We start from the raw sequence: 18,128 nt of genomic DNA on the forward strand, positions 1-18,128 counted from the left end.
CCCCAGCTGGGACATCGTCGACCGCTTCGGAAGGAACGAAGCAACCGTTCGGTCAACCCCGGATCGTTCGGGGCTCTTAACCACTTCGGGCCTGCCAGACGCCTCGGGAAGATCGGACGCCTCGGGCCTTCTAGACTCCTCGGTCAAAGGTTTGAAGGCCGCCTCGAGGGCTCTTTTCTGCTCGGCCGCTTCCTTCTCAGCAGCCTTTTTCTCCCTCAGCGTCATCTTCGCCTTCTGCATCTCCATATAGCCGCTCAACCGGTGATCCGAAGAGGATGATGAGGATGAACAGGACACGCCTCGGAGTAATCTCAGCGCTTTCTCGACTCTTCTGAGCGTAAAATGCTTGGTCCAGTTACACTTCCGGGAAGCCAACTCCTCGTGAGTTTCTAAAAGATCTTCGGGAACAAGCTCGAGGAACGTCGGGTTACGATCTGAAAACGAAAACAAAACTGGTCAGAACAAATCGATCAAATCACGAAAGAAAGAAAAACTCAAACGCTTCGGGTAAACTACCGATTGTGCCCCATTTCGCAACAATTTTATCGAGGCATCCCTCGGGGACGGAGTCCTCGTCAATCGCGACGAAGAAGAAATGATCGGTGTATTTCTCGTCCTTGCTCGGGAACCCGCCAATGATCTTTTTATTTTTGCTCGGCGAGATGTAGTATCTTTCCAGAGGACCCGGGCTACGACGAACCTCCAGGAAATTCCTTAGATGCCCGAGGGACAAAACTTTATCCGCCTCGAAACTCCTTACTAAGATCCCAATAAGATGCCGCAGTCCACGAGTTGAGATCTGAGCCAACGCAATCTTGTACGACCACAAATACTCAACGATCAGCCTCGGGAGAGGGAACCACAGGAAACAAAAACTGAAAAACCCCTCGTACAACGTGAAGAACCCCTCGGGAGGATTATCGGCTCGTTCACTCGGGGTCGGGAGCCTCATCGTGATTCCTTCACTAAAACCGAACCGAACTCTCAACTCTCCGAGGGAGTCCTCGGTGGATAGCGTAGAACCAGGAGGGTCGGGCCTTCTTACTTTTCTGGCTCGTTTCGTCTTTTGCTGCAGAGCCTTAGCCGCTTGCATCCTGGCCTGAAGCATTCTCGCCTCCGCGTCGGAATCATAGTGGATCGCCTCGGCCTTTACAGGGAGCAAAGACGGCTCGGGCGCTTTTTGCCAACGAGAGCCCCCAGCTTCGTCCTTAGACGGAGGATGCGTTCTTCCCGTATTTAAAGCTGCCTCGGGGTCATCGGGGAGATCCTCATCCCGAGCCACATTCGCAACTGTATCTTCCCGAGCCACAAATTGGTTCGGATCTTGGTCCACGGATGACGATCTTAATTCACTATCGCCGTTTCGCTCGGAGCAATTTGAAAAACCAGCCTCGGCTTCCTCCGAGGGACTGCTCCAGACCATTTTCCTTTCGTGAACAGGAATGTTTCTACCTCGGGACGAATCACTTGAATCAGAGAGTGACATCTTCGGCTCGGGTGAATCAAAAAAGAATCGGAAAAACAAGATTCGAAATCGGAAAAACCAAATCTAAGATCTGGCACGGCGGAGGAACGACGGAAAATAAAGCAAAGCAGAGGAAATTAAAGAGATCAAGATCAGAGAGAAAAGAAGCGAACCTTAGAAATTTTCCTTGCAGATTGCGAAATGAGAAAATGAAGCAGGAGTCGGATATTTATGGAACGCTTCGGCGCGTCGGGTACACGAGTTTAATAATTTTTCGCATCCGCCCAAGTCTCGGGCGTGTCAGGTGCGCGTGACCAATATTAAGATACTTCGCATCCGCACGATTCTCGGGAATCAGCAGAGGACTCTTCCACTTCTCGAGGTAGAATCTCAACCGTCACACGCGCTAGAAGAAGATGAAGCGTCAAAGAGATTTGAATCGTCAAGAATCAGAATCACCGAAGGATACTAACCATCTTTGAAGCATCGAAAATTTCGCGGCATACAAGGATGGGCTCGGAATAAAGTTAAAACGGCTCGGACTAACAGTCGTGAAGCTCATCGGTTGCTCTTCGAACCAACGAGCTGGGGGGCTAACTGTTGGGGTCGGATTGCATCCCATAGCACCGAGCCGAACTTCGAACGCCTCAGGGAACTTCTGAAGACACCTCGGCGCAAACTGCCATTCACCTCGGGTCAGGCTGCCATTCACCTCGGGTCAGACTGCCATTCACCTCGGGTCAGGCTGCCATTCACCTCGGGTCAGACCGCCATTCACCTCGGGTCAGGCTGCCATTCACCTCGGGTCACTGCATTGGTTGCCTCGGGGAACACCCGTAGTCTGCTCGGGGTCCATCAGCAAGCTTGTGAACCCGAGCCGGCTCCCTTCAAGTGCCCGAGCCGGTTCACTCCGAGGAACCGAGCCGGTTCGTGTCAAGACCCCCGAGTTGGCTCTTTCTGTAAACCCGAGCCGCTTTCCCTCGGGAACCTGGACCGTGCCTCTCTTGTCCCCGAGCCGGTTGCACAAGTTCCCCGAGGCGAAGTCTTCATCATCGCCCGAAGCAAAGACTTAGTAAATACTCTTCTTTAAAGGTATCATTTCCAAGCAAGTTATCATTTCCGAAAAAGAAGGATCATTTCCGATAAACTCGGAAATGATAAGGAAGAATCGCGAAGGATCAACTCAAATCAGGAAATCTTCCGAAAACTCCGAAGAATAAGGAAATTGTCCTAATCCGCGATATTCTGGCCGACTTCAAGATAAATGGAAATCTTCCGAGAATATCGCTGGAGAGGCGGTTTATCATCCCTATATAAAGAGATTCAAGGCTCAAAGGAAAGGGGAGGCAATATCGCTCTAGAATTTACACTACGCAAAGCTCTCACAGCACAAACATCTTTTTCCTTTTACGATCAAACTCTTGTACGATCAAAGTCAACTTTTTCTTAATAATATCAAGAATACCATCTTTGGTTACAAATCGTTTCTGTTGTTCTTTGAGAATTCACGATTATCGTATCCCTAAAATAAAACCCTAGACAAATCTCGATTGTGTTAGTTTCGACTTCCACAATACTAATTTATTATTCGAAAATGTTATTGAAAATTGAAAATGTTATATTATTTGAGAATATTTTATTTTTCCTTAAAATCTTTTATCATCAATTATTAATTTCGTTTGTTATTTCTGTTTCTTATAATTTAAAATTTTAGATAGCTTAATCACGCAAGATAAAATCTCTGAGTCAGTTTCCTAAAAATCCTTTAAAAATATTGTCAAATCTCTTTGTTATATATGTTATGATTCTATATTCCTACTAATCTAGAATATATCTAGAATATACCTTTTACAAACTAACTAATATATTTTCAAATCTCCTTATATCATAATCGACTATCTAGAACTATAAATAAGCGTCTTATCTTTAGCATAATACTCACTCATATTTTTATATACTATTATTTGGGAAGTACATCATATAAGTCGTAACGTTGATTTTGTAAGAAATTACAATATATGCCATTAGAGATCTCTAATCATAATTATTTTAATTCTATGTTACTAATATTAACCAATTTATTAAAAACGGGTCAAACGGATTTAAAGATATTAAAGAGATTTTGTTTAAATTGGAAATTGAAAATGTTGACTGATTTTACGGATTTTATGGTGTATATCTACAATTCAAAAACTAAATGCTAACAAATTCAAAAACTGAATTTACGTTTAGTGTTTTGAGTATTATTAAAAATTTAAAAATTAATCTAAACAATAAGAAATATACAATTCAAATAATCTATTAAGAAAACAAATGGATTATGATCTAAATTTCAGGTCTTCCTAACAAGCCTAAAAATATTGTAAATTAATGTCATTGATTATTTGCCTAAACCACTAACTGGATTTTAAACAATTGTTATCGAAATTTTAGGAAGATTAAATACTTACCATAAATACAAAAAAAAACATTAACTTACAATATGTTAACGCCGAAATCTTTGATTTAGTTAAGGATTTGGAAACAATACTAATTTTAAAATCAACTCAACTCAATTTATCAAAAAAATCCGAAACAACTCAATTTCTGATATAATTAATTTTAATAATATATGTTTATTCGAAATTTAATAAAATTTTCTTTAAATCTTAACAATAAATTTAAAATATATGTATATATATATAATCTTATGAAATTCTTAAGATTCAATTTTATTATAAGTTTCGGCAAATTTCCAAAAATAAAGCAAAATATATTTCAAAACTTTCAAAAACGAGATTAGATATTAGTAAATATTTTTATACCGATTTCATAGTATACATAAATACGTATTATCCAAATATGATCTTAACAAAAAAAATTAATCGTTTAGATTTGATTTCACTATTTATTAGTGAGATTATATATATTTATCAACCATAAAAGATAAAACCATTGAAGACTCTCTTAACACTATAAATATAGTACTCGATTGTGTTATTCTCATATCATTTATCTACTAGCTATAATCCATTTTAGTTTCATTGATTTAGTTTTGTTTATGGTTTTCGTTTAGTTTCATTGATTCTTAAACACTAACTTATGAGTTTTGTGTTTTTATTTGTGTACAGAGAAACATGTGAGCATGAAAGAGAGACTTCAAAAAGTAAAGATAAAGAAAGAGAGAATGGCCCTGATAAAGACATAAAAGAATTAAGTTTTATGTTCTAAGAAGCGATATAGATGTAGAGATCAAAGTACGGAGTGTAGTGAAAAAAGGAAACGGTGTAGTAGAGATGATGATGACTATGGTCGAAGCCGCGATCGTGACCATGATAGGTGATTATTCTTGAATCAAAATCATCTTTTCAATTTAGAGAGTCTTTTCTCCAGATTATGTAAGGTACTGATTTTACTTATTTTTGTTTTTTGCTAGGTGAAGAGATGATCGAGGAGATAGACGCAGTCATCGATTTGCTCCGATTATATAATGGACCAATTAGAGATTTAGAGTGCCGGATTGAAGTTAGTGTTTCAATTTTTAGTTTTTTCTTTAAATTTGATTTTAAATTTTAGCAATATATTGAAGATTTAAATATACTACGGAAAAATAGCATTTGAAGTTGTTGGCATATAAAAAAATTAAGAATTGTTTACACAAGTATACATCAAATTTAAGATTTTTGAGCATTTCGTAAAATATTAACACATCATAATTTAAATAAATTTGTAAAGAGAAAATGATAATTTTCAATTCTAATTTTTATTTTACATGTTTTTTTAGTATAGAGACGGGTTAGCCTATTTTTTCTTTAAAATAAATCACTAAAATTGATGCAAGTAGAATTTTAATAATAAATTTAAAAAAAAAAAAATTATATCATCACAATATGAAATATAGAGAGATATATATACACTGATAGAACATAAAAATTACTATTAGACACCAAAATTATCCACAATCAACAAAACTACTATTTAACACTGGCTTAAAAATCCAACATTAAAATTAATGAAAACCTACAAAAATTTAATGAAAACTTAAAATCCCGTCAATCTCTAGTTGGAATAATAAAATGGAAGATTTTTGTGTCAAAAAGAGGGTGGTGGAAATAATAAAATTGGAGAGCTGAGATACTTTTTGGAAAATTGCCTTCAGTCACTAATGACCCTAATTAAAAAAGAATGTATTTAATCGATAATTCAATTTGGCTCTCCACATAATTGTATATAGAAAGTTTTTGAATAATCATTCTAATTGCCCCGTTTGCTTTTTGAAATTCTTATTAGATAAAACATTTGATGATAATGGTAAATAAATATATATTCCTAAATTACGCACTCACTTTTTCTATATAGAACAAAAATAAATATATTGTCATATTCAAAGTATATTCTAGATTCAATTCTCTATAGATATATTCATTTTTAAGTATTAATTAAGCATAATTTTAACTATAAAACAAATTCTTCAAAAAAAGATCGGAAATAGTATCTCCTGTAGTTTGCATATCTGTATAAACCTTGTTATATTATGTAAGATATGTTATAACTATTTGTTTTTGGAGTCTATTATATCCCTGGTAGACATTTTTAAAACTAAATATTAAATAATATTTTATAAAAAAATTAAAATGTGTGCTTTAAACTAAAACATCCTATATTTTGAAACAAAAGAAAGTAAGCGAGAAAAAAAAAAGGGGAGTATAAGCTCGAAAACAATTATATTCTAATTGACATGTTGTAATATGTGCAAATTGACTAACTAAAAGCATGATTTTCCGATAATATAACAAAACAAATACAAAAAGTTTCAAAGTATAGCATCATAAACGAACTAACGAATTTGAGAATATGTAATCCAGATTTTGTTTGATTTAGTAGGTGCATTTCAGAACACAGTTGAATTTCAACATCAAATATATTATACCAACGATAGAAGAAAACTATTTAGATTTGTCTGATCTTGTCCGAGAGGACTCAAGATACTGAGCCCAACATAACAAATTTGGATAATGCATGGGATCATCATTTTCTTCCAATCCATCTTTAATAGATATTTATGCTATGTATGTGAAGAAAATGTTATCTAACGGACAGACAAAGAGCTAGAATCTTATTAGTACATCTTCAGTCTTAGATGTGAATTATTAAGATTGTGCGAGACGGACAAATAACAAGCATACAGTATCAAGGAGGAGGAGGAGAGGAGAGAAGAGGAGTACATCTTGGGGTGGTCTTTTGTCTGAGCAGAATTTTTAGCTGAACCTTTTGGCACTCCAGCTTTGAACCCCATTTCTCACTCTTTGATCTTATTGCTCTCATCACTCTTGGGAACGGATTGATTCCTCTCTTTATTTGCGGATTCTCGCAGCTCCTCCTAGCCGGTGAGCTACAGGCTCTCTCCAGTATCTTTGGTTTCATCATCCTATTCCTCTCCCTCTCTCCTTGTCTATTAGCTTCCTCTAATTCAGATAGCTTCTCCTCCAAGAAAAGCCTTGCATCCATCAGCTTCATCTGAACTCTCTCTTCTCTCAAAACCTCTGCCAACCTGTGCATCTGTCTCTCTTCTTCAAGATCACGTTTCATCCGAACCATCTCTGACTTCTCAGACGATAACTCTTTGAAGAGCCGCTTGTTTTGCATCTCCTCCGCTACTCTAGCCATTCTCTCCTCCTCCACATCTTTAGCCAGCCTCTTGTTCATCAGCTCTGCGCGCCTTCGAGCTTTCCTCTCATAGTCCAGTTCTGCCTTCAATTCCTGGATCTCGTCTTGAGCTTTTCCTAGTTCAGATTCCATGAAGATCTTTATGAAGTTTAGATCCCAAATAAATGCCTTGCGTTGGTGCTGATGCTGTTGAGACAGAGAAGAGCAGTAGTATGGATTTTCATAAAGCTTCCAGGGTTTGCAGACTGTGTCCATTGCATCTTCTCGTACACCGGTATTGTGAGGATCTGGAGTGGGGATTCTGGTCATCATCGTTTCAGAGCTGCTCTGCATCTTCATATCCTTCATCTTTTTGTTTGGCCTTTTCTATTATTATGAATTGAGATAAAAGGAAAACAAAACAAAAAAAAAAAGGAAAAAGAAAGAAAGAAAGAAAGTAAGGGTTTATTATATATCACTTTAGAAGATGGAAGTGTGTTGTAAAGCTGAAAGAGTGAGTCATCACATGATTATCAGCTTCAATCATTCTTCCTCAGGACAGAAAAAGTAGCAGAAACAGATGCCGTCTAACTCTTAGGTAACTAACAAATGCAGTTAAAAGAAAGATGAAACTGACGTTTGTTGTAGTTTCATGACGATTGTTTGTTGGGCAATGTATCTTTGAAAGGCCAACAACTTCTCTGTGCTTTGAATGAACCACCTCTCAATTTGTGTGTTCGTACATTCAATATTAATGCCTCATCTGTTCCACCTCTCCTAGCTATATGTCTCTTTATAAACTATGAAAAGATTTTCTCAACTATCTAAACATTTACTCCGTTCTGTTCACTCCCTAGTCAGTTGGAGTTGCAGGAAACAAAACAAGAAACAGATTTCATATGTGCAAGTCAAATCAAAGTAAATTCTTTCAGTGTGTATCAAAGCACCAAACCACAAACTAAACAATCTTTGAAAGTAAGCCATATAAGCAAAACATACTCCATTGCTTCTGAGTGCCTTGGCTCCAGCCTCCTCTTCGTTGGCTGCCAAAGGCCAGTCTCACCTCTTCTATCAGAGAGGGTTGCTTTATAACTAAGCCAATCTCTGTTTTTTGGTTTTATATTACAATACAAACTGCAAGTAACACTTGAGATCCAAGTTATAACCAGCATGGCGAGTTCAAACATAGAACACAAAGAAGATGAGTAAGCTCAAGTGTATTAATCGTATACTTTACACAACCCAACGAAAATAGTAACACAGAACACTAACTCGTCTTCACAACTGTCTTTTGTATGAAATGTATGTGTTTGGAAAAAACAAAGTATGTATATCTCTTGGAAGTTGCACATCCCATAAAAGAAGTGGCTGCTGATCCAATCCACTCATGCCTCTAGTTTAGGGCAGATTGGGGAGCTTGGAGTGGACATAGAACCTGCAGGCAACATCAATACATCATCATGTTAGATACATCCTGCATGTATGCAATCTGAGCGTTGTAAGACTTACATATGTCTGCTAGACAAGGTTGTTTGGTGGCTACATCCTCCTCAAAGGCCGGAGGCGCTTGCCCGTATATCATCTCGCAGCTCATGTCTTCAAAATCTATGCAACCAAAATGGAGAGATGGCTTATATATGAAAACAAACCCCAATATATATATGTATAAAGATGGTCAAAAGGAGATATATAATATATACTTGGGTTCATGGTGAGTGGGAGGCCAAACTCATTGGTGAAGAAATCTTGGGTTGGAATCTTGCACATATTCACACACATTCCTACACACCCACTGTTCTCCAAATACCTTCAATCAACAGTAGGAGCAAGTCTGTCACATTTTGAACAAGACAACTAGTAGTAGACATTTTTGATGAATTCACTCTGTTACCTGCATTTCTTTATACGAACTCCACTTCTCTGTTTCACACCATTCACTTCCACTTCTATGACCTGAGAAGGACCAACCAACCAGTGAAAGAAAGGCACTGTAAGAGCGGCATTGAACTCTGCAGCCCATTTCGTTGGTGGGAACAATTTTCTAAACTGTTGAGGAGCACCAGGAGGCAGCATAGAGAGAAGAACCTCCCTCACGGCCTCTTGCTGCTGCACTCTGGACCGTCCCTGCATCACTCTCTTTGACACCTCCACGAAGCTCTCGTAATCGTACTCCCAAAAACCCTTCTCCTTCGTTTCCTTCTTCTTCTTCGACCCGAACTTGTCCATCTTCCTCGCGAACAGACCCATGAACACTCTCTCCACCAACCCATCGTCGTATCTAGTCTTCAGCCCCATTGGAGCTGGCTCTCCGCTCGGCTCCGCAATCCCACATCGAGTGCCACGTCGCCTAAGTGTGAGATTAACTGCTTGCAAACTAGCAATAGCCGCCATGGATAAGAAGAAGATATCTCTCGCCCTCTTTGCTCTTCTTCCCTACCACCATCATCATACTCTGCTTTTACTGCATTAATGGCCACACAAACGTGACCACAACCTTACCACTTTGTTTGCCTCTTAAACAAGGAATAATTTCCACTTGTAGTTTTTTTAGGAGATAGTTTTGGGTGGACTAATATAGCCCACACACAGACAATGGCCCATTTCGCTGAGGCCTATCCTTCACACTTTACTACTTAATAATGTTTTAATTGAGAATACTTTTTCCAAATATTTATAAATACAATAAAATAAAATATTTGAAAGCATAACTATATTTCCTTTTTAGTATTCTATAAGAAATATTAATTTTTATGGTGTTTTGCCTAAATGTTATTATGTTTTAAGTTATATATTAATTATATGTAAAACATATATTGACTCTTAAATTTATGGGAATATTATCAAAAAATAGTATCATCTTTCAAAGTTGGTTAAAAAAACACCAACTTTCGGCTAACAACTTAAAATCATAAACTTCTGTTGACTAGTCAATTTAATCACAAAGTTTTGTTAACTAAACCAATTGAGACACGTCGTTAAATCACTTGATATTATCTCCATCTAGCTTTACTTAACCAACTTTCAAAGGTGAAACTTTTTTTGACATTTTTTCCGATCGAAATATGTATACATGTCGATGGCCAATTAATCATACACTGACTGCCATTATATTGATATGGTAACGTGGATGGGTTAAATAATTAGCAAGTAGGGATAAACCATGAGTTAATTACGAAATTTGACCTTTATTTGAGAGGTGTTTGTAACTTTTGCCCTTTGTTTTAAAAAATTTTGTTTTTGCCCTTTTCTTATATCTTAAAACGTGATTTAACACATTCTACTTGGGTTTATAAGGTTTTGTTTTTTTTGTAGGGTATAGTTTTTGTTATGAAATACGTGTTTCATGAAAAAAAATTCCCAAATATTTTTCTTTTAAAAATGGCAAAAAAGGCAAAATTGAAAGAATATTGAGAAAATGGCGAAAACTAGAAATGGTATGGCAAAAATGACATTTTGTGTAAAAATCTCAAAAATCATAGAGGAGAGGAGCACTTTTCAAGTTTCAAAATATGTGTAAAAACAATAAATTAAAGACACGCCCTACCAAACTCCATCAACTTCGCATTTAAGACTTCTTTTAGTCTTTTGACTCTTTTTCCTTCACATACTTTTATTATTATTATTATGGGATTATTTGTAGTTACCAATTTTGTCGGTCCAAAACCAATTCGAATGCTACATGTTGGAATGGAGTGCACTTATAAAGTGTGTCAGTTGTGGCTGACCTCTGCATCACAATTGTGTCATTACTTGTAACTTACAGTTGTAACTAATTCTCTTTCTTACATTTCAACTTATTTTTCTGCTCTACCAAAACAACTCCATTTGGTGGTTGCAGTTTGAGCTTTACACTAAATTCCTCTAGCTAATTTCACTCCATTACCCTAAAACTTATGAACGAGATCAAAAAAATTACTTGGCTGTTCGTGAATGAGTCTTCTGGTGCTCCACCAGATGGTTCAAGTCTTCAAGAGGAAAAAAAAACAAATTATAGTGATACATGCGAAAGGTTTGCAATATATATACCAAATAGTAGTTATAATATGAAAACTTGTAAAGATTCACTTTCACCAAAAAAAAAACTTGTAAGATTCAGGGTGAAGAAGAAGAAGAAGAGTACATACTATGCCAGAAAATAAATATAGAAGGCTTGACTTGAGGCCTACTATATATCTGTCTCCATCAGTAACTTGTCGTATCTAAACTATAAACCGGGATCTAGTCAGCAGGCCCGGCTTACATAGGTAGGCCAGAGGTGCGACCGCCACCGGCCCAAGAAATAAAAGGCCCAATTTTTTTTTAGTTTTCAAGCCTTTTACGTTTAAGTTTTTTTTTTTTTTTTTTTTTTTAGCAGAAAATATTAATTAGAAGATGAAAAGGGCCTTTTTACTTTACTCATCTCTCTCCTCTAACCCTAACGGTCATAAAAAAAATCCTGAATCTGTGTTTTTTTTTGCTCAATAGACTCTTAACTTCAAGAAAAGAACCAGAATTGAAGCTCAATCATCTTGTGGCTGCAACTGTAACAAACGTGTGTCTAATTGTAACTTCGTAAATTGTAAGTTTTGGATGATTTGCAATTTTATAATTCAGAATTTCAGATTTTCTGTTTTATTTTGTATTAGCTAGTGGGTGTCTTCGATTTATGAACAAAAATTCAGTTCAAAATTGATATAAGAAACCTTGTGTATAATAGATAATTATTTTGTCTTTGTTTGATTTTTGTTTAAAACAAGCAAAAAGAACACACGTTGACTAGATCTAAATTTTGTCTTTCTTCTAGTACTTAGTATATATTTTAATCGTTTTTTATGAATTGTTTATTGTTCTAGGTGCTTCCACTTGGTTTTTGGCGACAACAATCCTTGTTAATTGTAAATTGCCACCGCTCACTGCCTCGCCTTTGTTAATCCAGGTGCTATCTTTTAATAAAATACTTTTGATCATGGTTTTGTGTGGAAATGACAAACTAAAGAAAAGAAAAAGAGATGAATTGTTTATTCAATCTCAAAGAGGGGCTATGGATAAATTTATTAAAAAACTAGGTGATAATGCTACCGTTTCTCAACAAACTGAAAACGTGAATGATTTAAATGATGGTTCCAATAATAATGTTCCAAATGCATTTGAAAGTTTGAATGTTCATGAGCAAGAAACTTTTTCCTTGAGTATCGATAATGATCCTAATAGATTGAGTGAGCATGATAATGTGTCAAATGCATCTTTACTTGAAAGTTTGAATGGTCATGAACAACAAAGATTTCATTTTGATACTTTTGATCCTAGATATTGGGAAAATCTTGATAATAAAACGAGAGATGAGTTAGTTGCGTGTGGACCTAAAAGAGAATTAAATTTGACTTTTCCTCTTGATAAGTATTATAGACATTTCTCATATCGATATTATTCTAGAAAATTGAGTAATGGAGAAACTTGTGATAGAAAATGGTTAGTTTATTCGAAACATGTTAATAAAGTTTATTGTTTTTGTTGCAAGTTGTTTAAATCTCTAGGTTACTTAAGTGTGCTAGCAAATGATGGATTAAATGATTGGAAGCATCTTAGCGAGAGACTTAAAAAGCATGAGAGAAGTGGAAAACATATGGCTAACATGAAAACTTGGAATGAAATGCTAGTTAGATTAGAGAAAAGTCAAACTATTGATAAAGAATTACAAAGAGAAATTATAAAAGAGAAAGAAAGGTGGAGGCTTGTTTTGATTAGAATTATTGCGGTTGTGAAGTGTCTTGCTAAACAAAATTTAGCTTTTCGTGGGTCAAATGAGAAACTTTACCAAAATAGTAATGGTAATTTCTTAGGTATGATTGAATCCATAGCCGAATTTGATGTAATAATGCAAGATCATATAAGGCGCATTCATACTCGTGAAATACATCATCATTATCTTGGTCATAATATTCAAAATGAATTGATCTCTCTTTTGGCTCATAAAGTTCAATTTTCTATTAAGAATGTCATAAGAGAGGCCAAATATTTTTCTATCATTCTTGATTGTACCCCGGATATAAGCCACCAAGAACAAATGACTTTAATAGTACGATGTGTAAGGATTTTAGATAAGAAGGTCAAAGTAGAAGAGTACTTTTTAGAGTTTCTTATCATAGATGATACATCCGGATTAGGTATTTTTGAAAGAATAATTGATGCGCTAAAATCTCTAGATCTTGATGTTAGAAATGTGAGAGGTCAAGGTTATGATAATGGGTCCAATATGAAAGGAAAGCATCAAGGGGTTCAAAAGAGATTGTTTGACATTAACTCAAAAGCATTATATATGCCTTGTGCTTGTCATAGTCTAAATCTTGTAGTAAGTGATATGGCTCATTCTTGTGTGAAAGCTATTTCTTTTTTTGGAGCATTGCAACGAATATATGTATTATTTTCTAGCTCTACAAAAAGATGGAAAATTTTGCTTGATCATGTTCCTTACTTAACTATGAAATCTTTTTCTAATACTCGATGGGAAAGCCGAATAAAAAGTGTCAAAGCTATTAGGTTTCAAGCTCCTCAAGTGAGATTAGCTTTAATCGATCTATATGAATCATGTGATGATGCCATAACAAAAAGTGAAACGGAAAGTTTAGTAAATTCACTTGAGAATTATGAGTTTTTACTTGGTATGACTATTTGGTATGAAATTTTGTTTGTCATGAACACGGTAAGCAAGAGCTTACAATCCAAATCGATATGCATTGATAGTGCTATAAAACAATTAGAAGGTATAATCTTATATTTTGAAAAGTATCGAGATGAAGGGTTTAGTTCTTGTTTGAAAGTAGCTCAAGGTCTTGCTCATGATATGAATGTTGATCCTATATTTCCAAGTAGGCGTCGTGTCTTTAGAAAAAAACACTTTGATGAGAATGATCATGATGAAGAAGCATTATCGGTCGAAGATGATTTTAGAGTCAATTATTTTCTTGTTGTTGTGGATATGGCAATTTCTTCGGTAAAGAATAGATTTGAACAAATGATGACTTTTAAAAGTGTATTTGGATTTTTGTTTGATTCATTGAAATTAAAATCACTTGATGAAAGTGAATTAAAAGAGCATTGCATTAATTTTCACAAAACATTTTCTCATGATAATGTCTCGGATGTTGATTTTAATGATTTTTTTTCAGAATTAAAAGTTTTGCAAATGTGTTTATCCCAAGTGTCAATGACACCTAGTGAAGTGCTTGAGTTTGTAGAAAATGTAGGTTGTTATCCGAATGTTTCAATTGCTTATCGAATCCTATTAACAACACCCGTGACGGTAGCTTCGGCCGAGAGAAGCTTCTCAAAATTGAAGTTATTAAAAAATTATATGAGGTCCTCTATGTCTCAACAAAGGTTGAATGGTCTAGCTATTCTATGCATTGAAAAAAGTTTGTTAGAAAGCATAGACTTTGAAACTGTCATTCATGAGTTTGCGTCAACTAGAGCTCGTCAAAATCGTTTCTTTATTCCGAAATAACTATTGTGTTTTGTTTTGTTGTTTTAGATCCAACGGAAGAAGGATGCATGAGATATGATGCAATATAAAGGAATGTGGTAGATGAAGACATGGAGCTTAAGACATGATTATATGAAATGGTTTTTGTTTTTAGCATGCTTGAAAAGGCCCTTTTTGTAAGTCGCCCTAAGGCTTCTCGATTGTTAGAGCCGGGGCTGCTAGTCAGAATCAAGCCACTCGTTTGGTTAACTGTTATTAAATGTAGGCTTTGAAATTGTGTGACGCAAGACTTTTGAAAACCTCTTAAACATAGCACATGATCTTACGTTCCCTACCATACTACTATATATCACTCTTTTCTCATGCAAGCACTCGAATATTTCTACTTCATTGATATTTTTCCCCCAACATATTAGAGAGAATGGTATATTGAGTAAAGAGATGCGATTTTAGCTAGGCCCGGCGGAGAGGGCAAGCCAGTGAAGCCACCGATTAGGGTCTCAAAATTTTCAGGGCCTTTTTACCTAAAAATTTGTTAAGTTTTCTTATATACAATAATTTTTGTAGGGCTTTTTAAAAATATTGTGGGTTTTTAGAGACAACTACAACATTTTTTTAAGGGTAAAAATCTAATTTAAAAAAAAAAAATTTATAGGCTTTAATTTTGCTTAGGGCACCCAAATTGATCGGGTCGACACTGATTTTAGCTGTTGCTTGAGGCCACGCACACGTCCTTGTCATCTTGAAATATTACAAATACACTATATTCTATATATGTATACTGACAGTCTAACTCTTTTAACTCTTGTTTTACCAAAATGTGTATACATATTATAGAATTGTCTAAAAACAGGTCAGCTAGGCTGTTGGGCATTCAGAGCCACATGCCATCATATCAATAGTCCATTCTTCTTATTTCGCTATCAACATTTACTATTTACTACGCTGTGCCATACTTCAATTATTTGATGAATAAATTACCGGATCGGTACTTATTTCAGAGAAAATTATCAGATTCGGTACGTTTGCCAAGTTTTGCTGGTTTAGACATTTTTCATTTTAACCAAGTGTCGCATTTACCCTTATCACAGTTAATTGTCTCTCTCCTCTGTGTTTTATTTTTCTCGACCAAACCAACAAAACGACGATGCTCCGATCTTCTTCCTGCGACTACACAATCTGATCGCCCAAACGAATTAGCTTCTCATGGTTGTGACTGTGATGCGATCCAGTGAAATAAATGGTACTGGTGAATGTGATATGATGAGATGATTAGATCCGAAGAGAAATTTTGTTTAGATTTAAAGATAAAATTGGAAATTTCGATTCCATTAATGTTTCAATTGAAGCCCTTGGGTTTAGTAATCCCTCTTAGGGTTTAGTTTTCTTTATTCAAAACGAAACTAATTGAATCCATTGTGGTTTTTGGAGATGGCGTTAGCGGCGGAGAAATTTTGTGTGTTTAGATCGGAGATGGAATTGGTGGCGGATGGGAGATGGTGTTTCAATTGAAGCCCTTGGGTTTAGTAATCCCTCTTAGGGTTTAGTTTTCTTTATTTAAAACGAAACTAATTGAATCCATTGTGGTTTTTGGAGATGGCGTTAGCGGCAGAGAAATTTTGTGTTTTAGATCGGAGATGGAGTTGGTGGCGGATGGGAGATGGTGTTTGGCGGTGGAGATGGTGAGAAGGGAGAATTATGGCTAGGAAAACGAGGGTTGAGGTTAGGAGAGGAATCGAAAGTTGGTCATGAGAGGAAGAGAAGTTTGTCGTCATAGAAGAATGAAGGAGAACCCTAATTCTCCGTCACCCGTTACCACCATGGTAGGCCACTATCCTACCATCGAAAGTTGATAGGGCAGAAATTTGAATGATGCGTCGCCAGCACAAAGGCCATGCGATCCGTCGAGTTATCATGAATCATCAGGAAGAATGAAGTTTGTCGACAGGGGCTAAATTGTCTTTTACTCTGATCCAAAAATACCCAAATTTGAAGGCCTGATAGATGTTCCATTTTTGAAAGTTTTGGGCCAAATAATACCCAAATCAGCAATATTCCCATTATTTGATGTATGAATTAGTTTCACTTTCACGGTATGTAATCTCATATTCATATAGATGTTGTTGCCCTCCTTTTAGTTTTAGACCCCAAAAGTCATCAACCGGCCAAAGCCCTCACTAGTGGTCTTACTAAACAGAGCATATAGATATATTCATTACTTATTGACTATCTACGGTTTTGATTGTTTCAAATATAAATTTTCATGCATGCTTATAATATTATTAAACATTTTCACATTTTTCAGCAAATATTTGTACAAGTTGGAAATGCAAATGAATATTTGGATTACATTTTTGTTAATCAAATATAGAGCAAAAATAACATAATTTCTTATAATCTTTTTTCTCATCTTTTATTATTTTTATATTTTAAAAACACCCCATTTTTTGACCAATGGAGGTGCTCTAAGGAAGGAACCGTACATGCATGGTGACTTGATTGACTTTGTGGGTTAGCTAACTAGCTACAGTGGCATTTTGGAACATCACCGGACCAATCTACATCACATGTTGCTAAGTATTGATGTTTTGAAATTAAAAAAAGATATTAAGGTATGTGCTGGATATGCGTGGTCTAGTGTTGAGAAGATTCAACGGCCACCCAATTTCATCATTTTAGCCAACAATGAATGTTAAATGCGATCAATAAATTCATGTAACTGCCATCTGTTCTCCTCTCTCTTCATTAACTTAATACTTTCTTTCTCTCTCTCACGCACTTTGTCTTTGCAACATCACCACCACCATACATACATACAACTTACATACATACATGCCTACCACAAGACTCAAACTCCACAGCATGGGATTCTCACGGTGGCTCAACCGCACCGTGGGCTTCTTCGTCTTCTTCATCCTCGACATTGTGGATTTCTTGCTTTGCTTTACCTACAAGACTCTTGATTTCTTCTTCGAGTCAGAGTGGAAACCCTGCTACTGCTGTCCGCCGCCTGAGGCCAAACCAATCGCGGCTGGAGGGAGCAGAGTCGGTAAGATGATAGTGTCGGAAAGATCAGGAGAGTACTCGAAGGTAGTCTCACTCACAAGGACAAAGATCCATCTGGATGAGATCTCTGACACACTCTACTCACGCCCTTCACTCCTCACCAGGCTCACTAAGCTGGTGAAGTGCTTCAAGAAAGATGTTGTGAAATGTTGTGATGAGTCCAAGAAGAGATCACCGTCAACTAAAAAGACATTACTCACTGTGAACTCCACGGTGGTCGAGAAGTTGCGAAGAACACCAAGATGGTCTGATTGCCATTGCACTTTCTGCACTTCTTGGCTTTCCTCTTCCAACCATTCTCTCTTTGTCAATGTCCAACAGCCCAAAGGTACATATATACATTCTACATTTTATATAATCTCAGTCCCCTGTTTTGTTGTCCTGTTTTGAAATTTGAACACCCTTTCCCTTGTGGCTCCTCTCTCACTCTAGCTGTCTCCTGCAGCATGCATTCTCATTTAAGAGTGCAATAATATTTCATCATGAGAAAGAAAAAAGTTTGATTATTCTTGG

At 36.3% G+C, this 18,128-nt stretch overlaps 3 protein-coding genes and 1 long non-coding RNA gene across 4 annotated transcripts; 2 read left to right on the forward strand and 2 right to left on the reverse strand.

The window, feature by feature from the left end:
* The first annotated feature begins 4,404 nt into the window (after positions 1-4,404).
* On the forward strand, positions 4,405-5,060 carry LOC110230651. The gene is made up of 2 exons (XR_002333778.1): positions 4,405-4,783; positions 4,881-5,060. It is a non-coding gene; the product is annotated as an uncharacterized LOC110230651 (long non-coding RNA).
* Positions 5,061-6,518: 1,458 nt separating this feature from the next.
* On the reverse strand, positions 6,519-7,874 carry LOC9322397 (protein BRANCHLESS TRICHOME). Its single transcript, XM_002887821.2, has one exon. The coding sequence runs from the start codon at positions 7,457-7,459 to the stop codon at positions 6,635-6,637; it is 825 nt and encodes a 274-aa protein (XP_002887867.1). The 5' UTR covers positions 7,460-7,874; the 3' UTR covers positions 6,519-6,634.
* A 351-nt stretch (positions 7,875-8,225) lies between these two features.
* Positions 8,226-9,598, reverse strand: LOC9323931 (beta-carotene isomerase D27, chloroplastic). Its single transcript, XM_002887822.2, has 4 exons — positions 8,982-9,598; positions 8,791-8,897; positions 8,600-8,695; positions 8,226-8,525 (listed from the first exon to the last, which is right to left on the reverse strand). The coding sequence occupies exons 1-4, from the start codon at positions 9,479-9,481 to the stop codon at positions 8,476-8,478; spliced, it is 753 nt and encodes a 250-aa protein (XP_002887868.1). The 5' UTR covers positions 9,482-9,598; the 3' UTR covers positions 8,226-8,475.
* Positions 9,599-11,319: 1,721 nt separating this feature from the next.
* LOC110230647 (zinc finger MYM-type protein 1-like) lies at positions 11,320-14,861 on the forward strand. The gene is made up of 3 exons (XM_021034121.1): positions 11,320-11,345; positions 11,555-11,648; positions 11,923-14,861. Exon 3 carries the CDS (start codon positions 12,036-12,038, stop codon positions 14,568-14,570), a length of 2,535 nt encoding a protein of 844 aa, XP_020889780.1. The 5' UTR covers positions 11,320-11,345; positions 11,555-11,648; positions 11,923-12,035; the 3' UTR covers positions 14,571-14,861.
* The last annotated feature ends 3,267 nt before the right edge of the window (positions 14,862-18,128 follow it).

Source organism: Arabidopsis lyrata, assembly GCF_000004255.2.
Source record: "Arabidopsis lyrata subsp. lyrata unplaced genomic scaffold ARALYscaffold_2, whole genome shotgun sequence".
NCBI lineage: Eukaryota > Viridiplantae > Streptophyta > Magnoliopsida > Brassicales > Brassicaceae > Arabidopsis > Arabidopsis lyrata.